The sequence below is a fragment of the Beta vulgaris genome, chromosome 8 (assembly GCF_026745355.1).
Source record: "Beta vulgaris subsp. vulgaris cultivar EL10 chromosome 8, EL10.2, whole genome shotgun sequence".
Classification (NCBI taxonomy): domain Eukaryota; kingdom Viridiplantae; phylum Streptophyta; class Magnoliopsida; order Caryophyllales; family Amaranthaceae; genus Beta; species Beta vulgaris.
The window spans coordinates 46022881-46047747 of record NC_079209.1 but is presented as its reverse complement, the minus strand read 5'-3'; the positions used below and the strand labels follow the sequence as shown (position 1 = coordinate 46047747).

The following is a 24867-nucleotide window of genomic DNA, read 5'->3' as shown; positions in this document are numbered from 1 at the left end:
CAGGCTGAGGATGATGTTGTTGATGATGTTGGAAAGAGTGTTGAATTTGTGGATGATGTTGATGATCAATGATACAAAATCGTAATACTTGCATATAAATGATAGAGGTTTATATGTTTTTTTAACAGTATGGTGATCCACGATACTATATTATAATACTTGCAAATAAATTATAAAGGTTTGTTTGACGTTGATGATCAACAACTATTATATAATAACTAGTTATTAGGTCCGGGCTATGCCTCGGGTAAGAAAAAAATTTCATTTATTAATATAATACTTTATAATAACAACACTAAATACAGTTTAGCCTAGTGGTTAAAACTTTAGTATATGTACTTGAGGCCTTGGGATCAAATCTTAGATTATGCAATTTCTTAATTTTTTTATTATACATGGATTACATGAACTAAAACTCTCTCAGCATATCAAATAATAAATATTTAGATATAAATAGAGTAAATTTTATTGGAAAAAACTGCTCCTAGGTAGAATTGAATCCGCACCCCTTTGCCCCATCCCTTACTACTTTACCACTGATCCAAATGCTTTTCTTTTGTTTTTCTTTCAAACATTTAATACATATAATATATTTCGGGACCCCTTTATTTTTGGGACTCTATTCTGTCGCCTATATTGCATGGGCCAAGAACCGCCCCTGAGTCTAATAAACTAATGTTGGATCTAGAAACAATCTTTAGTAGATTTAAATTGAAAATTATCCGTTTTGGTGGGTTCAAGCATTTAATTTTAGAGCAATATGTGAAAATTTTCTTAAAATTTATAAAGAAAATTTACAAAATATTCATCATAACTCATGTGGAGTCAATTGATCCAAATATTTCTTTATACTACCTCCTCCCCTGCTAGCAGATTATACTTTCGCCTAGATCTATGTATCTATTTGATTTAACTATATTTATAAGATCCCTTAAAAATAAGAGACAATATAAGATCTTTTTTATCCCTAAGTAAAGGCGTAATTGTAGGCTTGTTTTATTGCCCACGCAGGATTAACGCGTATTTGACTACCTCATTTTAATGGTTTTAGTTTTAAAAATATTGTGAAATAGAAGTCCCCAACAAGTCTTTAAAAGGAAGACTAATAAACTGAATTAGATTTTGGGGAACGATAAAGACAACGTAGGGACTTACCCAATGTAGATTTCTTCGTCATGACTTCATGATTGGTCAATGAACCAAAAATAGAGTTTGAGAATGAGGGTTGAAACATGATAATGAATCAAATTCCCATTGTTATCCTCTGCATAATATGATTCATGTCTATATTTATGCAAAAAAGTATGCAAGAAATATGTACAAGTAATATAAAAATTAAACTACGTTGGTTCTTAAAACAAAAAAGACTAATTTTTGGTGATCAGTTATTTAAGCAATCAAAATTACTCAAAACCTATCAGGTTGTCAAAATTATCTAAATTTAATATTGGAACATTTATTTACGTCTTTGATTAGAAATAATAAACTTGCATTGTCTGGTAATTAATGAAAGCGATAAACATATAGCATGCATATGAACTATATAATATGTATAGAAAAGAGAAACATTAAAGGTTAGAATTACAAGACGACGTGAATCTTTTGTGATTTACATCATGAAAGTAGATTGTTAGCAAAGAATTAAATTGAAGTTGATAATCAAGAATTATACCTTTATCGCTTGAGTCTCGTGTAACGTAACGATCCATATAAGAAGTTAATAAAAGTGTTTGATTATGTTTTTTAGAGTTTTATTTCGAGAGATTTTCTTAGTGGAAGCGTATGAAAAGTTCGTATGGAAAGTATAAGTATAACAGAAGAAACTGGATAAGTTTTGAGGATGTGTGGCGCGCATCACGACGTACTGAGTGCATCCGCTTTTGCGCTTCTGAATTTGGCTGATTGTATAGATGTTGAACTTGTGCAATGTTAGCTCACCAGACGCATTTAATTACGCGAAGCGCATATGCTAATTTAGCTTGGTTTTTTTTTTTGTCCAGTCGTACACTCGTACTTTTAAATATTCTTTTTATCCTCATTAAATGTAATCTTTTGGATTCAAGAAATCATTTATCTTAAGGAATAAAAATCTGATTTTCATAATATCTTTGTACTTGGAAAATATTTATCAAAATATAAATAACTATCAGGAATAACTAAAATTTATTTAAAATGAATTAATTATCAGGAACAATAAATTGGTCTTTTCGAAGTAGGGTTTAGAAATGCAATTATTTATCATGAAAAATTAATTTGGTTTCTAAAACTAGGTTTGGAATAGCTACATAGACTTTATGTTCATAAAACGGTTTTAGGCTTAGCTTGTTGGTGCTCTTCTTTTGGACTGTATCAATCAAGATGACGATATGCTTCATAATTGGGTGCTAAATGGGGAGACACAATTATGTGTCTATAGAAACCTCCACTTTGACTAAGGTTCGTGAAATCAAAAGTCAAAGTAGTCTATATTAGGACGGCGAACAATTCTAAATATTGTGCAGTCTAGAATTGGTCTATATATAGCCAATTTATGCAAAACAAAGTTAGTATGCAAGATGATAACTACAAGCTATTTATTAGCCTATAAGAGAAGATATTAGGAGGTAGGTGCAAACAACTAAGATTAAAATGCACATGATGATGCAATTATGCAAACATAGACTCTCTAAGAATGCATGAGATACTATGCAAGGTCGGAGTTATACAAAGCTATGATAACTAGATAGACTCTATGCAAGGTTACGGTATGTGAAGCTAGAAGAGATAGACAAAGACGATATGCAAGGTCAGAATCATCAAATGTAAAATATCCCGATTGATATAAAGAGATAAATTAATCTTTGAAAACTGTTTTATTATATATCGGGGTCCGCAAGTGAGATCCACATATTACAACTCTTTGGAAGTTTAATTTGGAGGAAGCACCACATATAGAGAAAGCCTCACTTTGGGAAAGCTTGTCTTGAATTAGGCACTCTAAGACTAAATAAGAAGATAGTTGTCTTCAATTGAGCATTCAGAGGAGCATTCAAAGTTCTTTTTATTTGGGAGTTAATGTAGGCAAAGTCGTATAATACTGACCATGGAAGTATTGTAGAGTCATTGAGGGACAAGACTTTGGAATGGAAAATTAAAAGGTTTATGATGTGGCTATGATCAAACTCGAGTCTATGTTGGCATCTTGAAAAAATATGCTTCTGAATTCTATAAAGTTAATTAAATCATTTGACCTTGATTAATTTTGTTTTATTGACGCGGTCGGACCTCGAGATGAGGATTCCTACGTATCCTTACATAATCAGACCATTCGTAGTTCTTGAAGTGATTATTTTTGGTATTGGAAGGTTTGAGGTCTACTTAAATGGAGCTTTGAGTTTGAAAGGATTATTTAGTAAGAGATTAATAAATTAGTCGATGGCTTAATGAATTTTTTTGTTGTTGCTTGAAGATGGTTTTATAGATCTAATGGCGTTTTTGAATAATGGAGGGAGAGATAAATGATAGGCGTGTCGCTCACCTAATAAAAATAAATAACCTAAATAATCCTTATAATAATGTAGTAGGGTAAGTCAGGATCGATCCCACATAGAGAAAGTTGTTTTATGATTAGCCTATTGATAATGGTAAGACTAAAGAAAATAAATATCAAGAATGGTATAATCAACTATACTAATGAATATATATATATATACATATATATATATATATATATATATATACATACATATATATATATATACATACATATATATATATATACATACATATATATATATATACATACATATATATATATATAAATAAGAATCTAGAGTTAAGTATCCCAAGTTGAATGAATCAATATAATAATAATTATTCCTACCCTAAACTAATCAATTAAATGTTCACAAAGAAAGGCGACCTTATAAAATATCATAAAAATCTCTCAATTATCTATGGCGGCTTCCCTAATATGCAATACACTACTCCTGTAGAATTTCATATCCTTAATTAAAATGTTCAAATTTGTTAAAACCCAACTCCCGTTGTGATCAAGATAATGGAATGACAACAATACTAGTTACCCCCAATCTAGTAGTATTGGAATATGCACAATCAATTAAGCAATTAATTTGGGAATTTAAAGGTATAATCATGAATTAATTCATACTAGGGCTCAAATTAACCATAGATTATAGAACTACAAAATCATAATTGAAATAAATAAATAAACCTAGACAAGAATATTAAAACATCATAATAGAAAGCAAGGACAAAAAAAGAAGAAAAGATATACTTGAATTAATGGAAGAAAGGTAGAGTCTTGAATAATAGTGGATAAATCTACAAGTTTCTATCTCTAACTTATGGATTAAAATATTCTCTTAATCCTCATTAATTAAATATTATCTTTTGGATTCAAAAATCAGTTTATGTTAAGACATGCAAATCTGATTTTCATGATATCTTTATATTTTGAAAATATTTATCAATATATACTTAATTATCAATAATTAATTAATTAATTAAGATTAATTAATATTTATATAAAATACAATTAATTATCATAAATAATCAATTAGGACTTCAAAATTGGAATTGGAATCAATGAGTAGACTTTATGTTTATAAAACGATTTTGAGTTTTGTTCGTTGGATTGTTGTTCTTTTGAACGATATATATTATATATATCTCATCATTACATGTAAATGAGAAGAGATGATTGTATACAAACTACAATAAATCCGCACACGGCTCCGCCTAGGTAGAAACGTGATATGGAGTTATTGGGTTATGGACTTATGGACACAGCTCCACCTTAATTAGACAATGACAACGGTGATTGCATCTTTACCATTGACCAAGTACTCAAAGATGAGTTTTGACCTAGCTATATGACCTCGTGTTAGAGATGGCCAACAGTGCGGGTCCATCCAGCCTACCCATCTTTTGGGTCGTGTGGACGGATCCCGCAAAAAGCCCGGTCTAGCCCAACTCAAATTGTGAAATTGGTGGTCGTGTGGGTCAGATTTTTTGAGCCAACCCATGAATGCCCGCTACTAAGACTGCCCAGTTCGGTCCAGGAAATTGGTCCAGCCCGGCCCATGAATCAGACCAGCCCAACCCTTGTAAACCAAATATGTATACTTCCTCCGTTTTTTATTAGATGTAACACTTTTCAAATCACGGAATCCTAGGTAATTTTTGGAGAGGAGAGAGATGGAGAGAATGAAAAACAAAAGGGTCCCATGTGAACATGTGATAGGAGAGAGATAGAGAGATCTACTCCCTCCGTTTCGTAAAAATCTTTCCACTTACTATTCCTACAGATACCAAGGAAAATCAAGTTGTGTGGGGCATGGTGTGAGTAAAGTAGGAGAGAGAAAGGGGTTAAGATAAATAAACAAATAAAAAGATGTTAAAGTAGGAGAGAGAAAGGAAGTAAATTGAATTAATAATGTAATGGTGGACCATATGATAGTGACATGAGAGGATAATTAGGGAAATTTGTTTTGCCAAATAAGGAATAAAGCAAAAGAGGGAAGATCTTTTGGAAACACCTTAAACGGAAAGAGGGAAGATCTTTAGGAAACGGAGGGAGTAATTTAAAACTTCCTAAAATAGAAAGTGTAACACTTAAATAAAAACGGAGGAAGTATTTTAATCAAATTGTATGTATTTTAATCAAATTTCATATACTTCCTCCGTTTTTTTTAGATGTTACACTTTTCAAATCACGGACTCCTAGGTAATTTTTGGAGATGAGAGAGATAGAGAGAATGAAAAACAAAAGGGCCCCATGTGAACATGTGATAGGAGAGAGATAGAGAGAAATTATTACCCAAAATAAAAGTGTAACATCTAATTTAAAATTTCCTAAAATAGAAAGTGTAACATCTAAAAAAAAACGGAGGAAGTATTATAATTCAATCAAATTCAAAAACAATGAAATTATTCATTAATATTAATAATTGTATAAATTTTATTTAATTTTAAAAGTTTTATATAACAATATAAACGACTCCAATGATTAAATAATTTTGAAAAAATAAGTCATACTGGTCCGCCAGCTCAATCGGTCCACGAACCGCCAAATTCGCTTTTTCGAACAGTGAAAATCAGTAACAAAGCGATGTGGCCAAGATTTTTCATCCCCTAGACCAACTTGTCCAAACTGTAAATTTCACGGTCCGGTTCTAGGCTATATAATCTCAATACGGCCTAGTAGGGCCCGCAGACCACCAACCCAACCTGCACCGGCTATTTCTACCTCGTATTCTGTGTGTTTTACTCCCTCCGTTTCCTAAAGATTTTCCATCTTTCCGTTTAAGTGCGTTTCCAAAAGATCTTCCCTCTTTTACTTTATTCCTTATTTGGAATTTTTTTCCCCTTTTTACCCTTTCATGTATCTATCATATGGTCCACCATTACATTATTAATTCAATTTTACTCCTTTTCTCTCTCATACTTTAACCTTTTTTTATTTGTTTATTTATCTTAACCCCTTTCTCTCTCCTACTTTACCTACCCCACACCTCATACAACTTGATTCTCATTGGTATCTGTAGTAATAGTAACAAAGATTCTTTAGGAGACGGAGATAGTAATAAGAAATCGTATTTTGAGATATTTTGCATACTTTGTGACGGCCCCACAGTCCACAGACCCAGTATGGGTCGTCCACTCAGTGACTCAACTACTCCATACGAGAGTCGAGATTCTACGGCCTCACCCCAGATTGCATTGCTGTCTATATAAACTACGTACCGACTTTGTTTGCATGATATGGTACTAACTACTAAGCAGTAAAAAGTTAAGAAGCATGGAAAGAGTGCATATTATTTGTGCTGCTTTTTTTATAGTCTTTACACATATAGCATTTTATTTCATCAACAAACTTTGGTTAAAGCCAAAGAGGCTGGAGAATTTCTTGAGAAAGCATGGATTTCAGGGCAATCCATACCGTTCAATTCATGGAGATCTCTCGGAGATCACTCGTCTCACACGATCTGCACTTTCCAAGCCCATATCATCCCTCTCTCATGATATTATTCCTCGCATCATGCCTTTTGTTCATGAAACCATCCAACAATATGGTATTTTTCATCTCATCATATTTACCCATCTTAATCTTTTGTTGTCCAGCATTTTTTCTTTGTACATGCATGTAGACATGTAGCTTCTTTATATTAAAACATTTGTGTATTTTCTTGACTTCATAGTTTATACAATCAGATTTTAATGATCTTTAAAATACTATAATTTATTCAAAAATCACAGTAGTTATTATGCAGAGAGCAAGATATTCCATTGCATCCAAACAAAGAGTGCAATTAATAATTTTCACAAATGAGTAAAAACCAAAAATATCAGCAGTAACACCTAAAGCAGAAAATATCCCCCTACAATAATTGTAAAGGAGTAAGGTAAAGCCAAATGAATATTGACAAAATTATTCGCACACTGTTGCTGTCTTGCGGAAGATCAACTATGGGAATTTCAGATTAAGGCATAATACACTTTTTTTTTTTTTTTTTACATCAGGAAAGTCTGCAAGATTTTGAATAGGTTATGTCTAAGGTCAAATTATGGTTTCACGGTTTACCGCCCTTTAAATAGAGGGTGGGATACTCCCTCCGTTTTTTTAGATGTAACATTGGACTTTTCACATTTGCCGAGGCACAACTTTGACCGATAATATCTCCAATTGTATAAAAGTAAAAATTTTAAAAAAATATATATTTGGAAAGTGTATACCGTGACGAATCAAACAAGATCCCACGTGACAATTTTTTTTCTTATGTATAAATAACAATTAGTGGTCAAAGTGTATTGGATGAATAGTGCCCAAAGTCAATATGTTACATCTAAAAAAAACAGAGGGAGTATTAATTATAAATCTATTATATTATATAAAGGGAGAGGGGCGTCTTGAAAACTTTGAGGCCCCGGTTTTAAAATGAAAATTGGGCCCAATATAAATAAATTAAAAATATTAAAGTTCGAAAGTTAAAGGGGAAAGTTCAAATATTAATGATAAATCGTTAAATTTTTCTTATTAAGAGTGAAAAATAATGGTGATTTGCTTTTTTTTTTTTTAAAAAGGAAAGGAAAAAACTAACAAAGGAAAATAGTCAAGTAAGAAATGTTATACAGAGAAGACTCGAACCGTCATCCTCAAGATGCTATTTATGGAGTATTAAAGTCAAAGACCAACTCCTCCAACCTCTGTAATTAATGGTGATTTGCTTTAATATGAACTAAAATTATTATAATAATTATATTTTGAGTGTAATACTCCGTATTTTTAATACTAATTTCGTACTAATTAAGAAAATATAAAAGAATTAATAAAAAGGTATTTTAATTTATTTACAAATTAATAGGAATAAATTATTGTCAGTATGAATTTGTTAGGAATTTTCGGAGTTTTAAAAGAATAACCTAGTCTTCACTTGACCTAGGGTGACTATCTTTTGAAAGGAGTATAAAAAGAAAAGGAAGGGAATTTCAGAAAACCCTAAAAACCTCTTCTCCTCCCTCTCCTCAGCCGACTTCCTTTGCCTCTCTCTCTCTCTTTCGAATTTTCTTTTCTCTCTTTCAGATTTCTCTCTTTCTCTCTCGGATTCTCTCTCAAACCCTCGCTGAAGTTCCTCTCGCCTCCTCCTTCTAGTCGCCTGCGGTTGTGCGAACTCAGGCGAGGGTGGGTGCGAAGGGGGTCGAAGGTTTTGTGCGGTTCGAGAGTTTGGTGCGAGCGACGAGGTGGTTCGAGCGCGCGAAGGGACGGGGTCGTGCGAGTGTAGCCGCGCGACAAGGCTGGGCGGTGTTCGAGAGGCTGCGAGAAATCGTCGCAGGTTGGTTCGTGGGTTGTGCGAGTTCCGTCGCACGAGGGTGTCCGAAATTTGCTCGTGGTTTGTGCGAGTTCTGTCGCACGAGGGTGTTCGGTTGTTGCGCGGGATTGTGCGAACCAGCAAGGCTGGTGTGGGTGTCCGTGGGCGACGAGCGAAACCGGGCGAGGCTACTGTGCACTCGTGTGGCGTGGTGCTTCGGTCACCGGAGTTCTTTCGCCGGCGAATTTAGCGGTATACCCTATTATGTACCTAAATTATTATATCAGTTTTAGTACTTATATTTACTGTTTTCGTAGTTAAGAAAGGTTTGTAAATTATAATTAATAATTAGAGTGTTTAGTAATTTATTAGATTGTTAACTAGTTAAGTTATTGTTCTGTTTTAAGTATAAATTCTGATTAGGTTTGTAATTGGAATAAGTTGAAAGTAGGAAAAGTGTGTCTCATTATTAGTTACAGTTATTATTGTTTCAAGAGTAACCTGTTTCATGAAATCTGACTTTGGGACGTATGACTTACTTTTGGACATGGAACTTACCTTTTGGACATATGACTTACTCTTGGACATATGACTTACTTTTTGGACATATGACTTGACTTTTGGACATAAGACAGGCTGGACTTATGACATTTTGGATTGGTAAATTAGTGGACTAATGTACTAAATTAACTTAGTTACTCACTAATTCTGACTTCTAAAAGACGTTAAATTCACTAGATTAGAATTATAACGAAAGTTCTGGAATAAGGTTTTAACTATTGCGTAATTCGAATCGTTAGATCGTTATGGTCTTAGTACGTAGTTGTTGTTAGTGTTATCAAGGACGTAACACTTAAAAGCTTTGTTTTAACGATTTAGGTCCCCAATTTCATAAGCGGCTCGTTCTATTAAGTCAGCGAAATTCTCCGCTACAAGGTACGTACGCGTACCAGTTTACTTTCAAAGCTTAGTATCATGTTTAGGTTGCAGTTCATGTTATTGGAACCTAGTACCATGATAGGGAACATTTGATTGTGATTGTTTGGTTAGACGTTTATAACGTGAAATCAATATGATGCATTGAAATATGTTGCATTGAAATGCGAAGTTCTATCGTAGTGTAACATCAGCATTATTAATCTGATCTATAGAGTAACAAGAGTGTTACTAGGGATAAGATTGAGTTTGGTAATTAAGAGAGTATGGAAATGACTCCTTAAAGTTATAAAAGAATGATTGGTAATAAAAGAAGATTATGGCGATACTTGTAGTTGGACTCCCTACAAGTATAGAACAATGGGGGGAGTGTAGGACTTGTCCTACACTCCTACGCAGGCCTACTGTGACGACAGTAGTGTCCTTATATTTTGATAACTCAAGTAGGCGGAAGGTTTCGTTCGATCTTGGGGGTATGCATACTAAGGTGATGGGTGTGAGACGGAACAAAATCGTATTTGCATTTCATCTAATAGACCAAGTTGTCTATTAAGGATTCAGTAGCCCGTATGATTCTAGTAAGATGACGGTGCCCGTTCGATGCCAAATAATGAAAGATTAAAGGATGTGAGATAACGTAGGTTCATATAACAGTTGTAATGTATGCATCATTTATGTTCATATAGTTTCAATGGTTCATTACGTACTCAGCATAGCTGACCCTGTGTGTTATTATGTGTTTGTTGTCCTGTGATGAATATTGATACTTCAATGGGGAGCAGACTAGGTGAGCTGGTGCTGCTGCATGACATCAAGCATATGGGGGCTAGACTGTAGTTTGAAGTTAATTTTGGTTTGATTATTAATGAATTTTATAGAACATTGTTACATGGTTTGAGTTTGAGTAAAGAGGGGTCATCTATGATTCCCGAGTTGTAATTACATTTTCTATTCCGCTGCAGTTTGGTTTTGAGACAATGAATTTGATAAGCTTTTCTTCACCCTAACCTGTCCTGACGAGAAAACAGTGCCCTTAGCTAGTTACTATCTGCAGGGGGATGCCCATTTCTGGTGGACCCAGGCTAAGGACAACCTTTCAAGCCAACCGGGTTTCGGGTGGGAAACTTTTAAAAAGGCCCTAAGAGACAAGTACTACCCTCCGTATCTTAAGAAACAAAAAGCCCAAGAGTTATGATGCTGGACAAGGGACCATGTCGGTAGAGGAATATTACCGAAAATTTATTGAACTGATGAGGTTTGCCCCAGAGATTGCCCCTACTGAGGAGGCTAAAGCCTCACGTTTTGAATTGGGACTTACCCTTGACCTGCAGGGTAGACTGGGGGGAGATACATTCACCTCTCTGGACCATGTGTTTGGCAAAGCTGCCCACCTTTATGCTATCAGGAAAAGGGAGGAAGGGGGTAAGCTGGGCGAGAAACGTAAGGATAACCCAAACCCTGAGGGTCAAAAGTTTGAGAAAAAGCACAACGGGAACCAGAATAATCAAAACCCTCAGAGAAATTTTGGTAAGGGACCCAATAATAACCATAATCCCAACAACAACAACAACAACCGCAACAATAACACCAATAACCGCAGACCTGAGCGTGTATATCGGTGTAGAAAGTGCCCGAACAACCATCCTGGTAAGGATTGTGAGGGTAACAAGGTTGAATGCCGGGAATGTGGGAAGATGGGGCATAGAGCCTATGAATGCTATTCGAAAAACAAGCTAAACCCCAATGGCCAAAGGAAGGGGAACTATGGGGACAAGCCCCGAAACGGAAATGGTAACGGGAATGGTAACGGGGGAGGTAATTACAATGGGAATTCTAACTATTCCAAGCCCGCTACCAAACCAGCAACCAAGTCTCTAATTAACAATGCAACTAGTTCCCAAGATAAGGGCAAAGGGAAGCTGTACATGATGACGGCTAGTGAAGAAGAGGCTCGTAGAGACGTTGTCACGGGTACATTTTCTATCAACTCCACTCCTGTTAAAGTTTTATTTGATTCTGGAGCATCCTTGTCATTTATTGCCCATGCAACTGTTAGAAATTTAACATTGGTCGAGTCTGAGTCGATTTCTATGCCTATAGTCATTCCATCTGGGGAGACTGTTAATTGTTCTAAAAGATTCCTAAAAGTGCCATTAAAGATAGGTGAGGGATACTTTCCCTCTGATCTGATAGAGTTTAACTTATCAAACCTAGATATCATTCTGGGGATGGATTGGCTTGGGAAGTACAGGCTAAGATAGATTGCGATGCGCAAAAAGTGGAACTAAAGGACCCTTCGGGAAAAGAGTGTCATATAGGAGATACCTCGAGAACCAGGAATTAAAGTTATCAATGCGTTACAACTTAAGAACTACGTAGACAAGGGTTGGCCCCTATTTATGTGTTCAGTGAGAAGAATGGAGGATGATCCGTTAAGGCCTGAAGATGTGCCCATAGTCCGAGAATTCCAGGATGTCTTTCCTGAGGAAATACCTGGTATGCCTCCAAGGAGAGATGTAGAGTTCACCGTTGACCTAGTACCTGGGACTGGACCCATTTCGAAAGCCCCGATATCGGATGGCTCCGGCAGAAATGAATGAGTTAAAGAACCAGTTAGAGGAACTCTAGAAAAGGGTATATTAGACCTAGCATGTCGCCATGGGGAGCACCCGCTTATTTGTGAAAAAGAAGGATGGTAGCTTGAGGTTATGTATAGACTACCGGGAGTTGAACAATGTCACTGTGAAAAACAAGTATCCATTACCTAGGATTGATGATTTGTTCGACCAACTTCAGGGTGCGGGGATGTTCTCCAAAATGACTTAAGGTCTGGTTACCATCAGTTGAGGATTGTTGATCATGATATACCTAAGACTGCCTTTCGAACCAGATATGGCCACTATGAGTTTACGGTTATGCCTTTTGGGTTAACCAATGCACCTGCAGTTTTCATGGACCTTATGAATAGAATTTTCCGACCCTACCTAGACAAATTCGTCGTAGTTTCATAGACGATATCCTGATCTATTCTAAGAACAAGGAGGAACATGAGGATCATTTGAGGTCATTTTGCAGACACTTAGGGACAACCAACTTATGCAAAGTTTTCGAAATGTGAATTTTGGTTGGAAAGAGTGTCATTTTTGGGTCATTTTATCTCTAAGGAGGGTGTATCAGTCGATCCTGCGAAAATCAAAGCCGTGAGTGAATGGCCTACTCCAAAGAATGTCACGGATAACGAAGTTTCTTGGGTTTAGCCGGTTACTATAGGAGTTTGTGAAAGACTTCTCCAAAATAGCAAAACCTATGACAAACCTGATGAAGAAGGATTGTAGGTTTACCTGGAATGAGGACAGTGAGAAGGCCTTCCAAACACTCAAAGAGGTTAACCTCAGCCCCTGTCCTAACCTTGCCTAATGGGAACGAAGGATATGATGTGTATAGTGATGCATCCAAAAATGGGTTGGGTTGTGTTCTGATGCAAAACGGGAAAGTTATAGCTTATGCGTCCCGACAGTTGAAGCCATATGAAGTCAATTACCCAACACATGACCTAGAATTGGCCGCCATAGTATTTGCACTCAAAATCTGGAGACACTACCTCTATGGGGTAACCTGCCGTATCTTCACCGATCACAAAAGCCTTAAATATATCTTCACCCAGAAAGACCTCAACATGAGGCAGCGCAGATGGTTAGAGCTCATCAAGGACTATGACTTAGACATCCAATACCATGAGGGTAAAGCCAACGTTGTTGCTGATGCGTTAAGTCGCAAGTCTAGCCATAGCCTGAATACATTAGTCGTTGCCGACAAACTTTGTGAGGAATTCTCTAGACTTCAGATAGAAGTTGTTCATGAAGGGGAGGTAGAAAGATTGCTGAGTGCCCTAACCATCGAACCTAACTTCCTAGAGAGAGATAAGGCGAGTCAACCTGGGGATGTGAAACTTGAGCGAGTCAAGGCAAAGCTTAAGGAGGGCAAAGCAGAGGGGTTTGCGATCCATGAGGATGGAAGCATACGATATAAGGGTAGGTGGTGCGTGCCACAAAAGTGTGAAGAGCTGAAACAAAAGATAATGAGCGAGGGTCATAACACGACTTATTCTGTCCACCCAGGGGGAGATAAGTTGTATAAGGACCTCAAGAAGATGTTTTGGTGGCCTGGTATGAAGAGAGCAGTAGCTGAGTTTGTTTCCAAATGCTTAACATGCCAGAAAGTCAAAAGTGAACACAAGAGACCTCAGGGAAAGATTCAACCCTTAGACATTCCGACATGGAAATGGGACTCGATATCCATGGACTTCGTTGTCGCCTTACCTAGGAGTCGGGGAGGCAATAATACCATTTGTGGTGATAGTGGATAGACTAACCAAGACAGCAAGGTTCATACCTATGAAAGATACGTGGAGTATGGAAGCCTTAGCCAAGGCTTATGTGAAAAATGTCATTCGATTGCATGGAGTACCCACAAGTATAGTATCAGATCGAGACTCTCGATTCCTGTCGAATTTCTGGAAAAAGGTCCAGGAAGCATTTGGTAGTGAGCTATTAATGAGTACAGCCTTTCACCCAGCTACCGATGGTCAAACGGAACGAACTATTCAGACCTTAGAGGACATGTTGCGAGCATGTGCTTTAGAATACCAAGGGTCATGGGAAGACCATTTGGACCTCATAGAATTCTCATACAACAACAGCTACCATGCTAGTATTAAGATGGCACCATTTGAAGCGTTGTACGGGAGAAAGTGTCGTAGCCCTTTGTGTTGGAACGACATCAGTGAGACTGTAGTGTTAGGACCTGATATGATTCAAGAGACGATGGATCAAGTGCGAGTCATTCAAGAAAAGATTAAGACTGCACAGGACAGGCAAAAATCCTATGCGGACCAGAAGCGAAGGGACGAAAATTTCGAAGTTGGGGAAAAAGTGTTGCTTAAGGTGTCCCCAATGAAAGGAGTGATGCGATTCGGGAAAAAGGGGAAGCTAAGCCCTAAGTTCATAGGACCCTATGAGATACTGGCGAGGGTAGGGAAAGTTGCTTATCGCCTGGATTTACCCAACGACTTAGAAAGGGTCCATAACGTGTTTCACGTATCCCAACTCCGGAGATACGTACCTGATGCGTCACATGTCCTTGAACCTGAAAACGTAGAGATAGACGAAACTTTGTCCTATGAGGAGAAACCTGTCCAGATCCTAGACCGCAAAGTGCAAAGTACGAGGAATAAGGACGTCAGAATTGTCAAGGTGTTGTGGAGAAATCAAACTACCGAGGAAGCCACATGGGAAGCCGAAGATGCAATGCGTCTGAAGTACCCTGAGCTTTTCCAAGAGGTACGTGAGTTACGGGGACGTAACTTTTCTTTTAAGGGGGGAAGAATGCGATAGAATTTCGCGCTTTCACCCTAAAGTATGTTAATTATGTTGATTATGTTAGTTATATGCTAGTTATGTGTGAAAATGCTTATCTATTGTGTGAACGTTAGAAAACGCTTGTGAAATTTGGGACTTAGAAGTGCAAAAGATCGTCGTTAAGACGGGCTACCTCAAAGTTTCGGGACGAAACTTCTTTTAAGGGGGAAGCCTGTAATACTCCGTATTTTTATATAATTTCGTACTAATTAAGAAAATATAAAAGAATTAATAAAAAGGTATTTTAATTTATTTACAAATTAATAGGAATAAATTATTGTCAGTATGAATTTGTTAGGAATTTTCGGAGTTTTAAAAGAATAACCTAGTCTTCACTTGACCTAGGGTGACTATCTTTTGAAAGGAGTATAAAAAGAAAAGGAAGGGAATTTCAGAAAACCCTAAAAACCTCTTCTCTCCCTCTCCTCAGCCGACTTCCTTTGCCTCTCTCTCTCTCTTTCGAATTTTCTTTTCTCTCTTTCAGATTTCTCTCTTTCTCTCTCGGATTCTCTCTCAAACCCTCGCTGAAGTTCCTCTCGCCTCCTCCTTCTAGTCGCCTGCGGTTGTGCGAACTCAGGCGAGGGTGTGGTGCGAAGGGGGTCGAAGGTTTTGTGCGGTTCGAGAGTTTGGTGCGAGCGACGAGGTGGTTCGAGCGCGCGAAGGGACGGGGTCGTGCGAGTGTAGCCGCGCGACAAGGCTGGGCGGTGTTCGAGAGGCTGCGAGAAATCGTCGCAGGTTGGTTCGTGGGTTGTGCGAGTTCCGTCGCACGAGGGTGTCCGAAATTTGCTCGTGGTTTGTGCGAGTTCTGTCGCACGAGGGTGTTCGGTTGTTGCGCGCGGATTGTGCGAACCAGCAAGGCTGGTGTGGGTGTCCGTGGGCGACGAGCGAAACCGGGCGAGGCTACTGTGCACTCGTGTGGCGTGGTGCTTCGGTCACCGGAGTTCTTTCGCCGGCGAATTTAGCGGTATACCCTATTATGTACCTAAATTATTATATCAGTTTTATACTTATATTTACTGTTTTCGTATTAAGTAAGGTTTGTAATTATAATTAATAATTAGAGTGTTTAGTAATTATTAGATTGTTAACTAGTTAAGTTATTGTTCTGTTTTAAGTATAAAATTCTGGTTAGGTTTGTAATTGGAATAAGTTGAAAGTAGGAAAAGTGTGTCTATTATTAGTTACAGTTATTATTGTTTCAGAGTAACCTGTTTCATGAAATCTGACTTTGGGACTATGACTTACTTTTGGACATGGAACTTACCTTTTGGACATATGACTTACTCTTGGACATATGACTTACCTTTTGGACATATGACTTGACTTTTGGACATAAGACAGGCTGGACTTATGACATTTTGGATTGGTAAAATAGTGGACTAATGTTACTAATAACTTAGTTACTCACTAATTCTGACTTCTAAAAGACGTTAAATTCACTAGATTAGAATTATAACGAAAGTTCTGGAATAAGGTTTTAACTATTGCGTAATTCGAATCGTTAGATCGTTATGGTCTTAGTACGTATAGTTGTTAGTGTTATCAAGGACGTAACACTAAAGCTTTGTTTTAACGATTTAGGTCCCAATTTCATAAGCGGCTCGTTCTATTAAGTCAGCGAAAATTCTCCGCTACAAGGTACGTACGCGTACCAGTTTACTTTCAAAGCTTAGTATCATGTTTAGGTTGCAGTTCATGTTATTGGAACCTAGTACCATGATAGGGAACATTTGATTGTGATTGTTTGGTTAGACGTTTATAACGTGAAATCAATATGATGCATTGAAATATGTTGCATTGAAATGCGAAGTTCTATCGTAGTGTAACATCAGCATTATTAATCTGATCTATAGAGTACAAAGAGTGTTACTAGGGATAAGATTGAGTTTGGTAATTAAGAGAGTATGTAAATGACTCCTTAAAGTTATAAAAGAATGATTGGTAATAAAAGAAGATTATGGCGATACTTGTAGTTGGACTCCCTACAAGTATAGAACAATGGGGGGAGTGTAGGACTTGTCCTACACTCCTACGCAGGCCTACTGTGACGACAGTAGTGTCCTTATATTTTGATAACTCAAGTAGGCGGAAGGTTCCGTTCGATCTTGGGGGTATGCATACTAAGGTGATGGGTGTGAGACGGAACAAAACCGTATTTGCATTTCATCTAATAGACCAAGTTGTCTATTAAGGATTCAGTAGCCCGTATGATTCTAGTAAGATGACGGTGCCCGTTCGATGCCAAATAATGAAAGATTAAAGGATGTGAGATAACGTAGGTTCATATAACAGTTGTAATGTATGCATCATTTATGTTCATATAGTTTCAATGGTTCATTACGTACTCAGCATAGCTGACCTGTGTGTTATTATGTGTTTGTTGTCCTGTGATGAACTATTGATACTTCAATGGGGAGCAGACTAGGTGAGCTGGTGCTGCTGCATGACATCAAGCATATGGGGGCTAGACTGTAGTTTGAAGTTAACTTTTGGTTTGATATTAATGAATTTTATAGAACATTGTTACATGGTTTGAGTTTGAATAAAGAGGGGTCATCTATGATTCCCGAGTTGTAATTACATTTTCTATTCCGCTGCATTTGGTTTGAGACAATGAATTTGAGTTACCGTATTTCTAATTATGCCTTGCGTTCCATCGCGGCGGTAACACTCCCGAAGTCGATGCGACGTAGCTTTAGACGTGTATGGATTTTGGGGGTGTTACATTGAGGTCCTTATAATTTTGAGGCTCTGTGCTGTATGGCTCTTTGCACACCCTCATCTACCCCTCTGTAAAGGGAAGCGGAAGAAAATGGTATCCCCATTTTAAAAATGGTAAATTATCCTTAATGATCTAATAGATGGAAAAAAGTTATAAAATAAAATTTAAGAACAACTTGTCATTCTAAACAAGTTAAAAATGGTATATGCATTAAATATTCCAATCAAAAAAAAAAAATGGGCAATATATTTTGACATGTACTTGGCATTCTAAACAATTTAAAAATCCTCTATGCATCAGATATTTAAATAAAAAAATAGATGGATAAAATATTTTGATACTTTTTTTAATAAGAGAAATATGACATACATGACGTGCACATAAAAAGTATGAAACACTCACTACTTTTGATACTTTTTCATTCAGTCAAACTAACTCATTATGTTTATTATTTTTGTACAAAATTCAGTCACAAAAAATTAATACTTCATCCGTTCCGAATCAAATGCAACATATACACTTTTTCATATCTCGAGTCATTATTTCAATCACAAATATCTATAATTACATATAAATATACATTATAAAAATTACGTTTTCTAAAAGTACGTCACAAGACGTATCTAACAAGATATCACTTGACTATGTTTTTCATTATGTATAAATCACAAATCTTAGTCAAAGTGAAAAGTGTGAATAATGAAAAAGTGCATTTGATGCATTTTTTATTCGTAATGAAAGAAGTATTAAAAATCACTCACAACCTTTGTTAGTTTTTTCATTAACGAATTAATATATGTAAATTCATCTATGTCTTAATCTTTCATAATTTGAGTGTAATCATAAATATAATACCGATAAAATATATATAAAAGAATGACAACTTTTCAAATTAACAAACCCACTAATGTTGGTACATTGTTAAAGAAGAAATAAGAAAAGTTGTTTGGATGCAAAACTCTAATTTTGATAAATTTGGGGGAGGGTAGAACAGATATAATGACAATATGCCCAAAATTTGTCTAAAACTAATATCCCCACCAACAAGAATGCACAACAATATATATATTTTGTGTCAATTCCTTATTGGATTTCTTTACACAATCAATTATCAGCTATTTGAAATTTGTTTTAAAGAGTTGTTTGGTAATTGACTTTTTTAATAAGCTAAGAAGCCAATATTTTTCATCCAAAAATAAATTTGAAATGTAAACCTAAACAAAGAACACTAATTCATTGAAATATAATATTTTAAGTTCAGATGAACCATAAACTGTAAAATCGTTGGGTTTTATCAAAGATCCATCTCTAATCTTTCTTTCTAAGGGCAACAAGAATTAGGGCATGTTCTCTTCGGTATAAAACAGCTGAACTGAACTGAACTTATTGGAGCTGAACTGAGCTGAACTTATTGGAGCTGAACTGAACTGAACTGAACTGAACTGAACTAAAATTGAATTGAATTGAATTGAATAAAATTAAATTGAATTAAATTAAATATAATAAATATCTAAATAATATTTTAAACAATAATAATATGAATACTCCCCCCGTTTCCTAAAGATCTTCCCACTTACTGTTCCTACAGATACCAAGAAAAATCAAGTTGTGTGGGGCATGGTGTGAGTAAAGTAGGAGAGAGAAAGGGGTAAATAAACAAATAAAAAGGGGTTAAAGTAGGAGAGAGAAAAGGAGTAAAATTGAATTAATAATGATATGATAGTGACATGAGAGGGTAAATAGGGAAATTTGTTTTGCCAAATAAGGAATAAAGCAAAAGAGGGAAGATCTTTTGGAAACACCCTTAAACGGAAAGAGGGAAGATCTTTAGGAAACGGAGTGAGTACTAAATAATAATTATAATGATAAGTAATAATAATGAATAATAATAATAGTATTTTGGATATTTTTAAATGATAATTATAAATAAATAATATTAATAATCATAAATTAATAATAATAATTAATAATAATAATGATAATTAATAATTATTATTTTATATTATTTGTATTAATATATTAATACTCGATGATGATATATAATAACAATAATATCTAAGAAGTAAATTAATATTACTATTTTAATAATATAAAAATATTTAGTAATAAAAATAATGATTGGGTTGGACCGCGAAAATTACATCATAAAACGTCTTGACGCGATTTGATTGGTTTATGGGCTAAAAAAAGTGGGTTTATTTGTGTTTTGGCCTAAACCATGTTCCTCCTAATAATAATAGTAATAATAATGAGTAAAGGTATAATAAACAAAATAATATATAGAAACAACAATAATAATAATACTTAATAGTAATGATATATATTTAAATAATAATAATAATAATGATGATGATGATAATAATAATAATAATAATAATTAGAGTAATTAGTAAAATAAATTATACCAACATAATAATAATATTTAACAAAATGATTATAAAATAATGGAGCTGAACTGAACTGAACTGAACTTATTGGAGCTGAACTGAACTGAACTAAACTGAACTAAACTGAACTGAACTTATTGGAGCTGAACTGAACTGAACTGAAAATAAGTTGGGGAGAACAGACCCTTACTTGATCAAATTAACCGAACGAAATCTATCAAAGAGGATAAAACACAATGTAACTGGTAAAGAAAAAAAAGATGGTTCTCATTGATTGAATGTTATAGTAGGTAACACATAAGATGGTAACTAGAATATATCCACTGAAATTAGTGGAGAAATCAAATAAGTTAAGTAAAAGTTATTATTGGTTCCGAAATATAAGCGATCCTGTCTTGTTGATAGTTATATACAAGAGTAATATGTACAAATGGTGATCAAAATTCTTAGTAAAAGTGAAATGAATAGTGACTATAATGTAGAAAGATTAGATCAATTAATAAAAATCGTTACATGCATGCAGGGCTGAAGTCTTTTATATGGTACGGTAGAAGGCCAAGAATCAACGTCACAAAGCCAGAACACATAAGGGAGATATTCACCAAATATGAGGTGTACCACAAGGAGTGCCCGACGGGGAGTGGAACTTTTGGCCTAGTAATGCGAGAGGGTCAAAATTAGACGAATTCTTAATCCTGCTTTTCATGTCGAGAAGTTAAAGGTAAACATTATTTTATTGACATCGTAAAACCTTTAATCATATTGTGAAAAATGTAATTAATGAAGCAAAAATAATGAACAATTACAACAAGAAATTAATGGAGTACAGATTATCGAATATGTAGGAATAAATTAATTATAAGATTATATAATACCCTACTAATTAACTTAAAACAGAGGGGCCTAAATGCGAAATTAAAACAGACTTGATATATTAAATAGCATATACTGAAAAGTTTGGGGGCAAAGCCCCCTTACCCCCAACAGGGCGTTTCACCCATGGACTTGTGCTTGGTTAATCCTAGCATCAGACAATTAATTCAAAGCATAGTTCAACAAATATATACCTTGAACTTGGGCGGCTTACCGCTTTTTCACATCATTTAGTCTTGTAAGAGAACGTCTACTTTTAATTTAGAAATAGGTGCGGCCCAATTCCAATATTAAGAAGAGAACGGACCACCTTTCTGAACATAGTGACTAGCTTAATCTATTAAGTGATCGTTTTAATTTATTTAATGATCAATTTAATCTATTCAGTAATTATATCGTTTAATTCATTTAGTGGGTGCCAATAAAATTAATTTATTCCTACATATTCGATATTCGATAATCTGTTACTTTATAAAATCGTACTTTTTTTTTTTGTGAATCTTTTACATTCCCAGTCATGCTGTAGTGATTCTGATTACTTTTCCGCACTTAATTCCAACTCCAAGTTCCAATGAAGATATTTTTATATTGCTAGAGCAATTGATGTGTACTGATTAATTCAATGCTTTTTCTCTCACCACGCTTTTTGCATTATGCAGAACATGGTGCCAATAATGCAATTAAGTTGCGAGACAATGTTAAAAAGATGGGAAGGAATGGTGGCAGAAAAAGGATCGTCTGAAATTGATGTGTGGTCTTTTTTAAGTAGTATGTCAGCTGATGTAATTGCTAGAGCAGCATTTGGAACTTCTTACGAAGAGGGAAAACGACTATTTAAGCTCCAAGATCAACATGTAATAATCACCTTTCAACTGCTACGTTCTGTTACTAATTACATTCCAGGATGGAGGTATGATCAACAATACTCCAAAAGATCAAAATTTCATTCATTTCTTTTAAGTTTTGAGCACAAAGTATCGAAAAGAGTAATTTTATATTGAAAATATGCAAATAATACAAATGAATGGGAATAATAAAAATGGTTGGAACGATAAAAGTTTGAGGCAAGGAGTAGTTTATTCCTTTTTTTTTACACAGAGTTCTAGGAGAAATAATGTTGTGGATCATATAAAGAAAGAGAAACTATTATTTTATATTAAAGTTGAATGTACGTGTGATGAAAAGTTAGTGGTCCCACTTCAAAAGTAGAAAAAAAAGAAAGGGATAAACTAATAAGAGACAATCCAAAAAGGAATACGGGTAAACTAATAAAGACCGGAAGGACTATATGATAACGTTGAGGGGTGCTCATCATTGTTTGATTCAAACGCTTTATTTATTAAAGGGTACGATTAACTGTTATAACTATTAGGGATTTAGTATTGTTAAATAGGGTGTGCAAAAATGATTTAGAGTACGAAACCCTTAATTAAATTCTAATATGGTGATGATAGTTTTTTGAGAAATAATAATTATTGCTAAATAACTGTCCTTACGCTTATTTATACGAAGAATCAGATGGCCTACTAGATCAAGTTTTTCCTTCTTTGTTTTTCTTAACTATGGAGAATGGTCTTTTGTTGTTTTATCGTTTTGTACAATAGGGTATCTACTATTTAGAGCGTTAATTAGCGTGATAATCCGAAATCAAACAAGTAGCTAGTAAAATATGTCAAGCTGAAAATGGATGTCGTAATAATTTGCAGGTACATTCCAACAAAGATGAACCGAAAGAAGATCAAGGTTGAGCGTGAAATCCGAGAAATAGTCAAGAATTTGATAGGCAAAAGGAAAGAATCGCTAAAAAAAGGTAAGTACGAGTACAAAGATGATTTACTAGGAATAATGTTGGAGTCAAATGAAAAAGAGATTGAAGAGCATGGAAGTGGGATGACAATGGACGACATAATTGAAGAGTGCAAATTGTTCCATTTGGCTGGAGAGGACACCACTGCAGCTTTGCTTACATGGACAATGTTTGTTAAGTCAATACCAAGATTGGCAAACTAAAGCAAGAGAGGAGGTTTTTAAGCACTTTGGAAAGGATAAGTCTCCCGATTTTGAAAGCATCAATCATCTTAAAATAGTAAGCTAATTTTATTATTTACTCTTCGTACTTTTATTATTCAAAAATTCATAAGCACTACCTCCGTCTTTTTTTTATTTGCTACATTTACTTTACCACATACACCAAGGAAACATGTGGGGAACATTGAAAAGCATTGCAATGAAGCATGAAATAGTTGTCTTTTTGTGCGATAAAAACAAAAATAAGGGTATAAAGGTAAATAATATGTGAGTACTACATACTAAAAGTAGAAATATTTGGCAAATATAGCAATTAAAAAAATATGTCTAAATGGTAAAATGTAGCAACTGAAAAAAAGACGGATTGAGTATATCTCATAATGCCGAATTTCTAAGACATTGTTTATTTTCTATGGCAGGTAGCTATGATTATAAATGAAACTCTGAGATTTTATCCTCCTGTGACATCTCTTTCTCGGATGATCCACCAAAATACCAAACTAGATAAGTTACCTCTACTAAAAGGGAAAGAATTCAGTTTGCCAACTATTCTTGTACATCGAGATCCAGATCTATGGGGTAGTGATGCAAACGAGTTTAATCCGGGTCGTTTTGCACAAGAAGTATCAAATGCAGCTAAAGTCCCAGGTTCCTTCTTCCCCTTTGGTGGTGGACCTCGAGTGTGTATTGGCCAAAATTTCGCATTAGTAGAGGCGAAGCTAGTTTTGGCAAAGATTCTTCAACGCTTCTCATTTCAACTCTCCCCCTCTTATGTTCATGCTCCTAGATGTCTTGTGAGCTTAGAACCACAATTTGGGACTCCTCTTATTCTACACAATATCTAAGTACTTACGTGAATCTTGATTTAATTTTTTAATTGTACTATTTTGAATTTTAGCCTTTCTTTTCAAGTCAATGTTCCTACTGGGAAAGACATGCCGTTACAACGGCGACATGTGAATGAAGTTATTTATTCGAGTTTTGATTCACTATTTGAAATTTAAATTTTTATTGTTAAATCAGAACATTATGACACTTAAACATTATAAAGAGGGTAGTGTTTGGTTTGCAAAAATTGAGGTATAAAAATAGAATTTGGATATATAATCCTTTAAAAATATTTTGGTTGGATGATTATCAACATACTTAACTCTTTAAAATACAAAATCATTTTCCCCATTTTGAAACCATTGCAATTCTTACTCTAAGGTTTTACCTTGTTTTCTTCTAATAGAAGTTGAAATCTTCTTCCCCTCAAAAATAAAAAAAAAGCAACATGTTGTGGCAGGAAGCATATAATAATAATAATAACAATAATAATAATAATAATAATAATAATAATAATAATAATAATAATAATAATATGTCAAGTTATGTTGTTTTACTCCCTCCAATTTTTCATGTTTTGTGCATTTACTATTTGGGGGAAACAAACTAAGAATAATTTATTATAATGTAAGTGGGGTTAAAAAGCAAAAAAAATAGATTGGAGAGAGAGTGTGTAAAAAGGGAAAAAGTAAGAAAAGATGGGAAAAGTAAGGGAAAGTAGGGTTAAAAAGCAAAAATAGATTAGAGAGAGAATGTCCCAAAATAGAATAAAGCACAATGCATAGAACATCACAAATCGTCCATATGAGGAAATTCACAGAACATTAGAAATCAGAGGGAGTAGATACCTTATGTAAACCCAAAAA

General features: G+C 35.0%; 1 protein-coding gene and 1 long non-coding RNA gene across 2 annotated transcripts; both read left to right on the top strand.

The window, feature by feature from the left end:
• The first annotated feature begins 6759 nt into the window (after window positions 1-6759).
• Window positions 6760-24456, top strand: LOC104884348 (cytochrome P450 72A225). The gene is given in 7 exon segments (XM_019247574.3): window positions 6760-7076; window positions 20796-20943; window positions 20945-20993; window positions 21805-22055; window positions 22852-23121; window positions 23123-23231; window positions 23593-24456. Coding segments are annotated over 7 exon segments (1527 nt in total). The 5' UTR covers window positions 6760-6802; the 3' UTR covers window positions 24019-24456.
• Window positions 15401-18372, top strand: LOC130589735 (uncharacterized). Its single transcript, XR_008967368.1, has 3 exons — window positions 15401-16127; window positions 16745-16801; window positions 17584-18372. It is a non-coding gene; the product is annotated as an uncharacterized LOC130589735 (long non-coding RNA).
• Window positions 24457-24867: the final 411 nt, after the last annotated feature.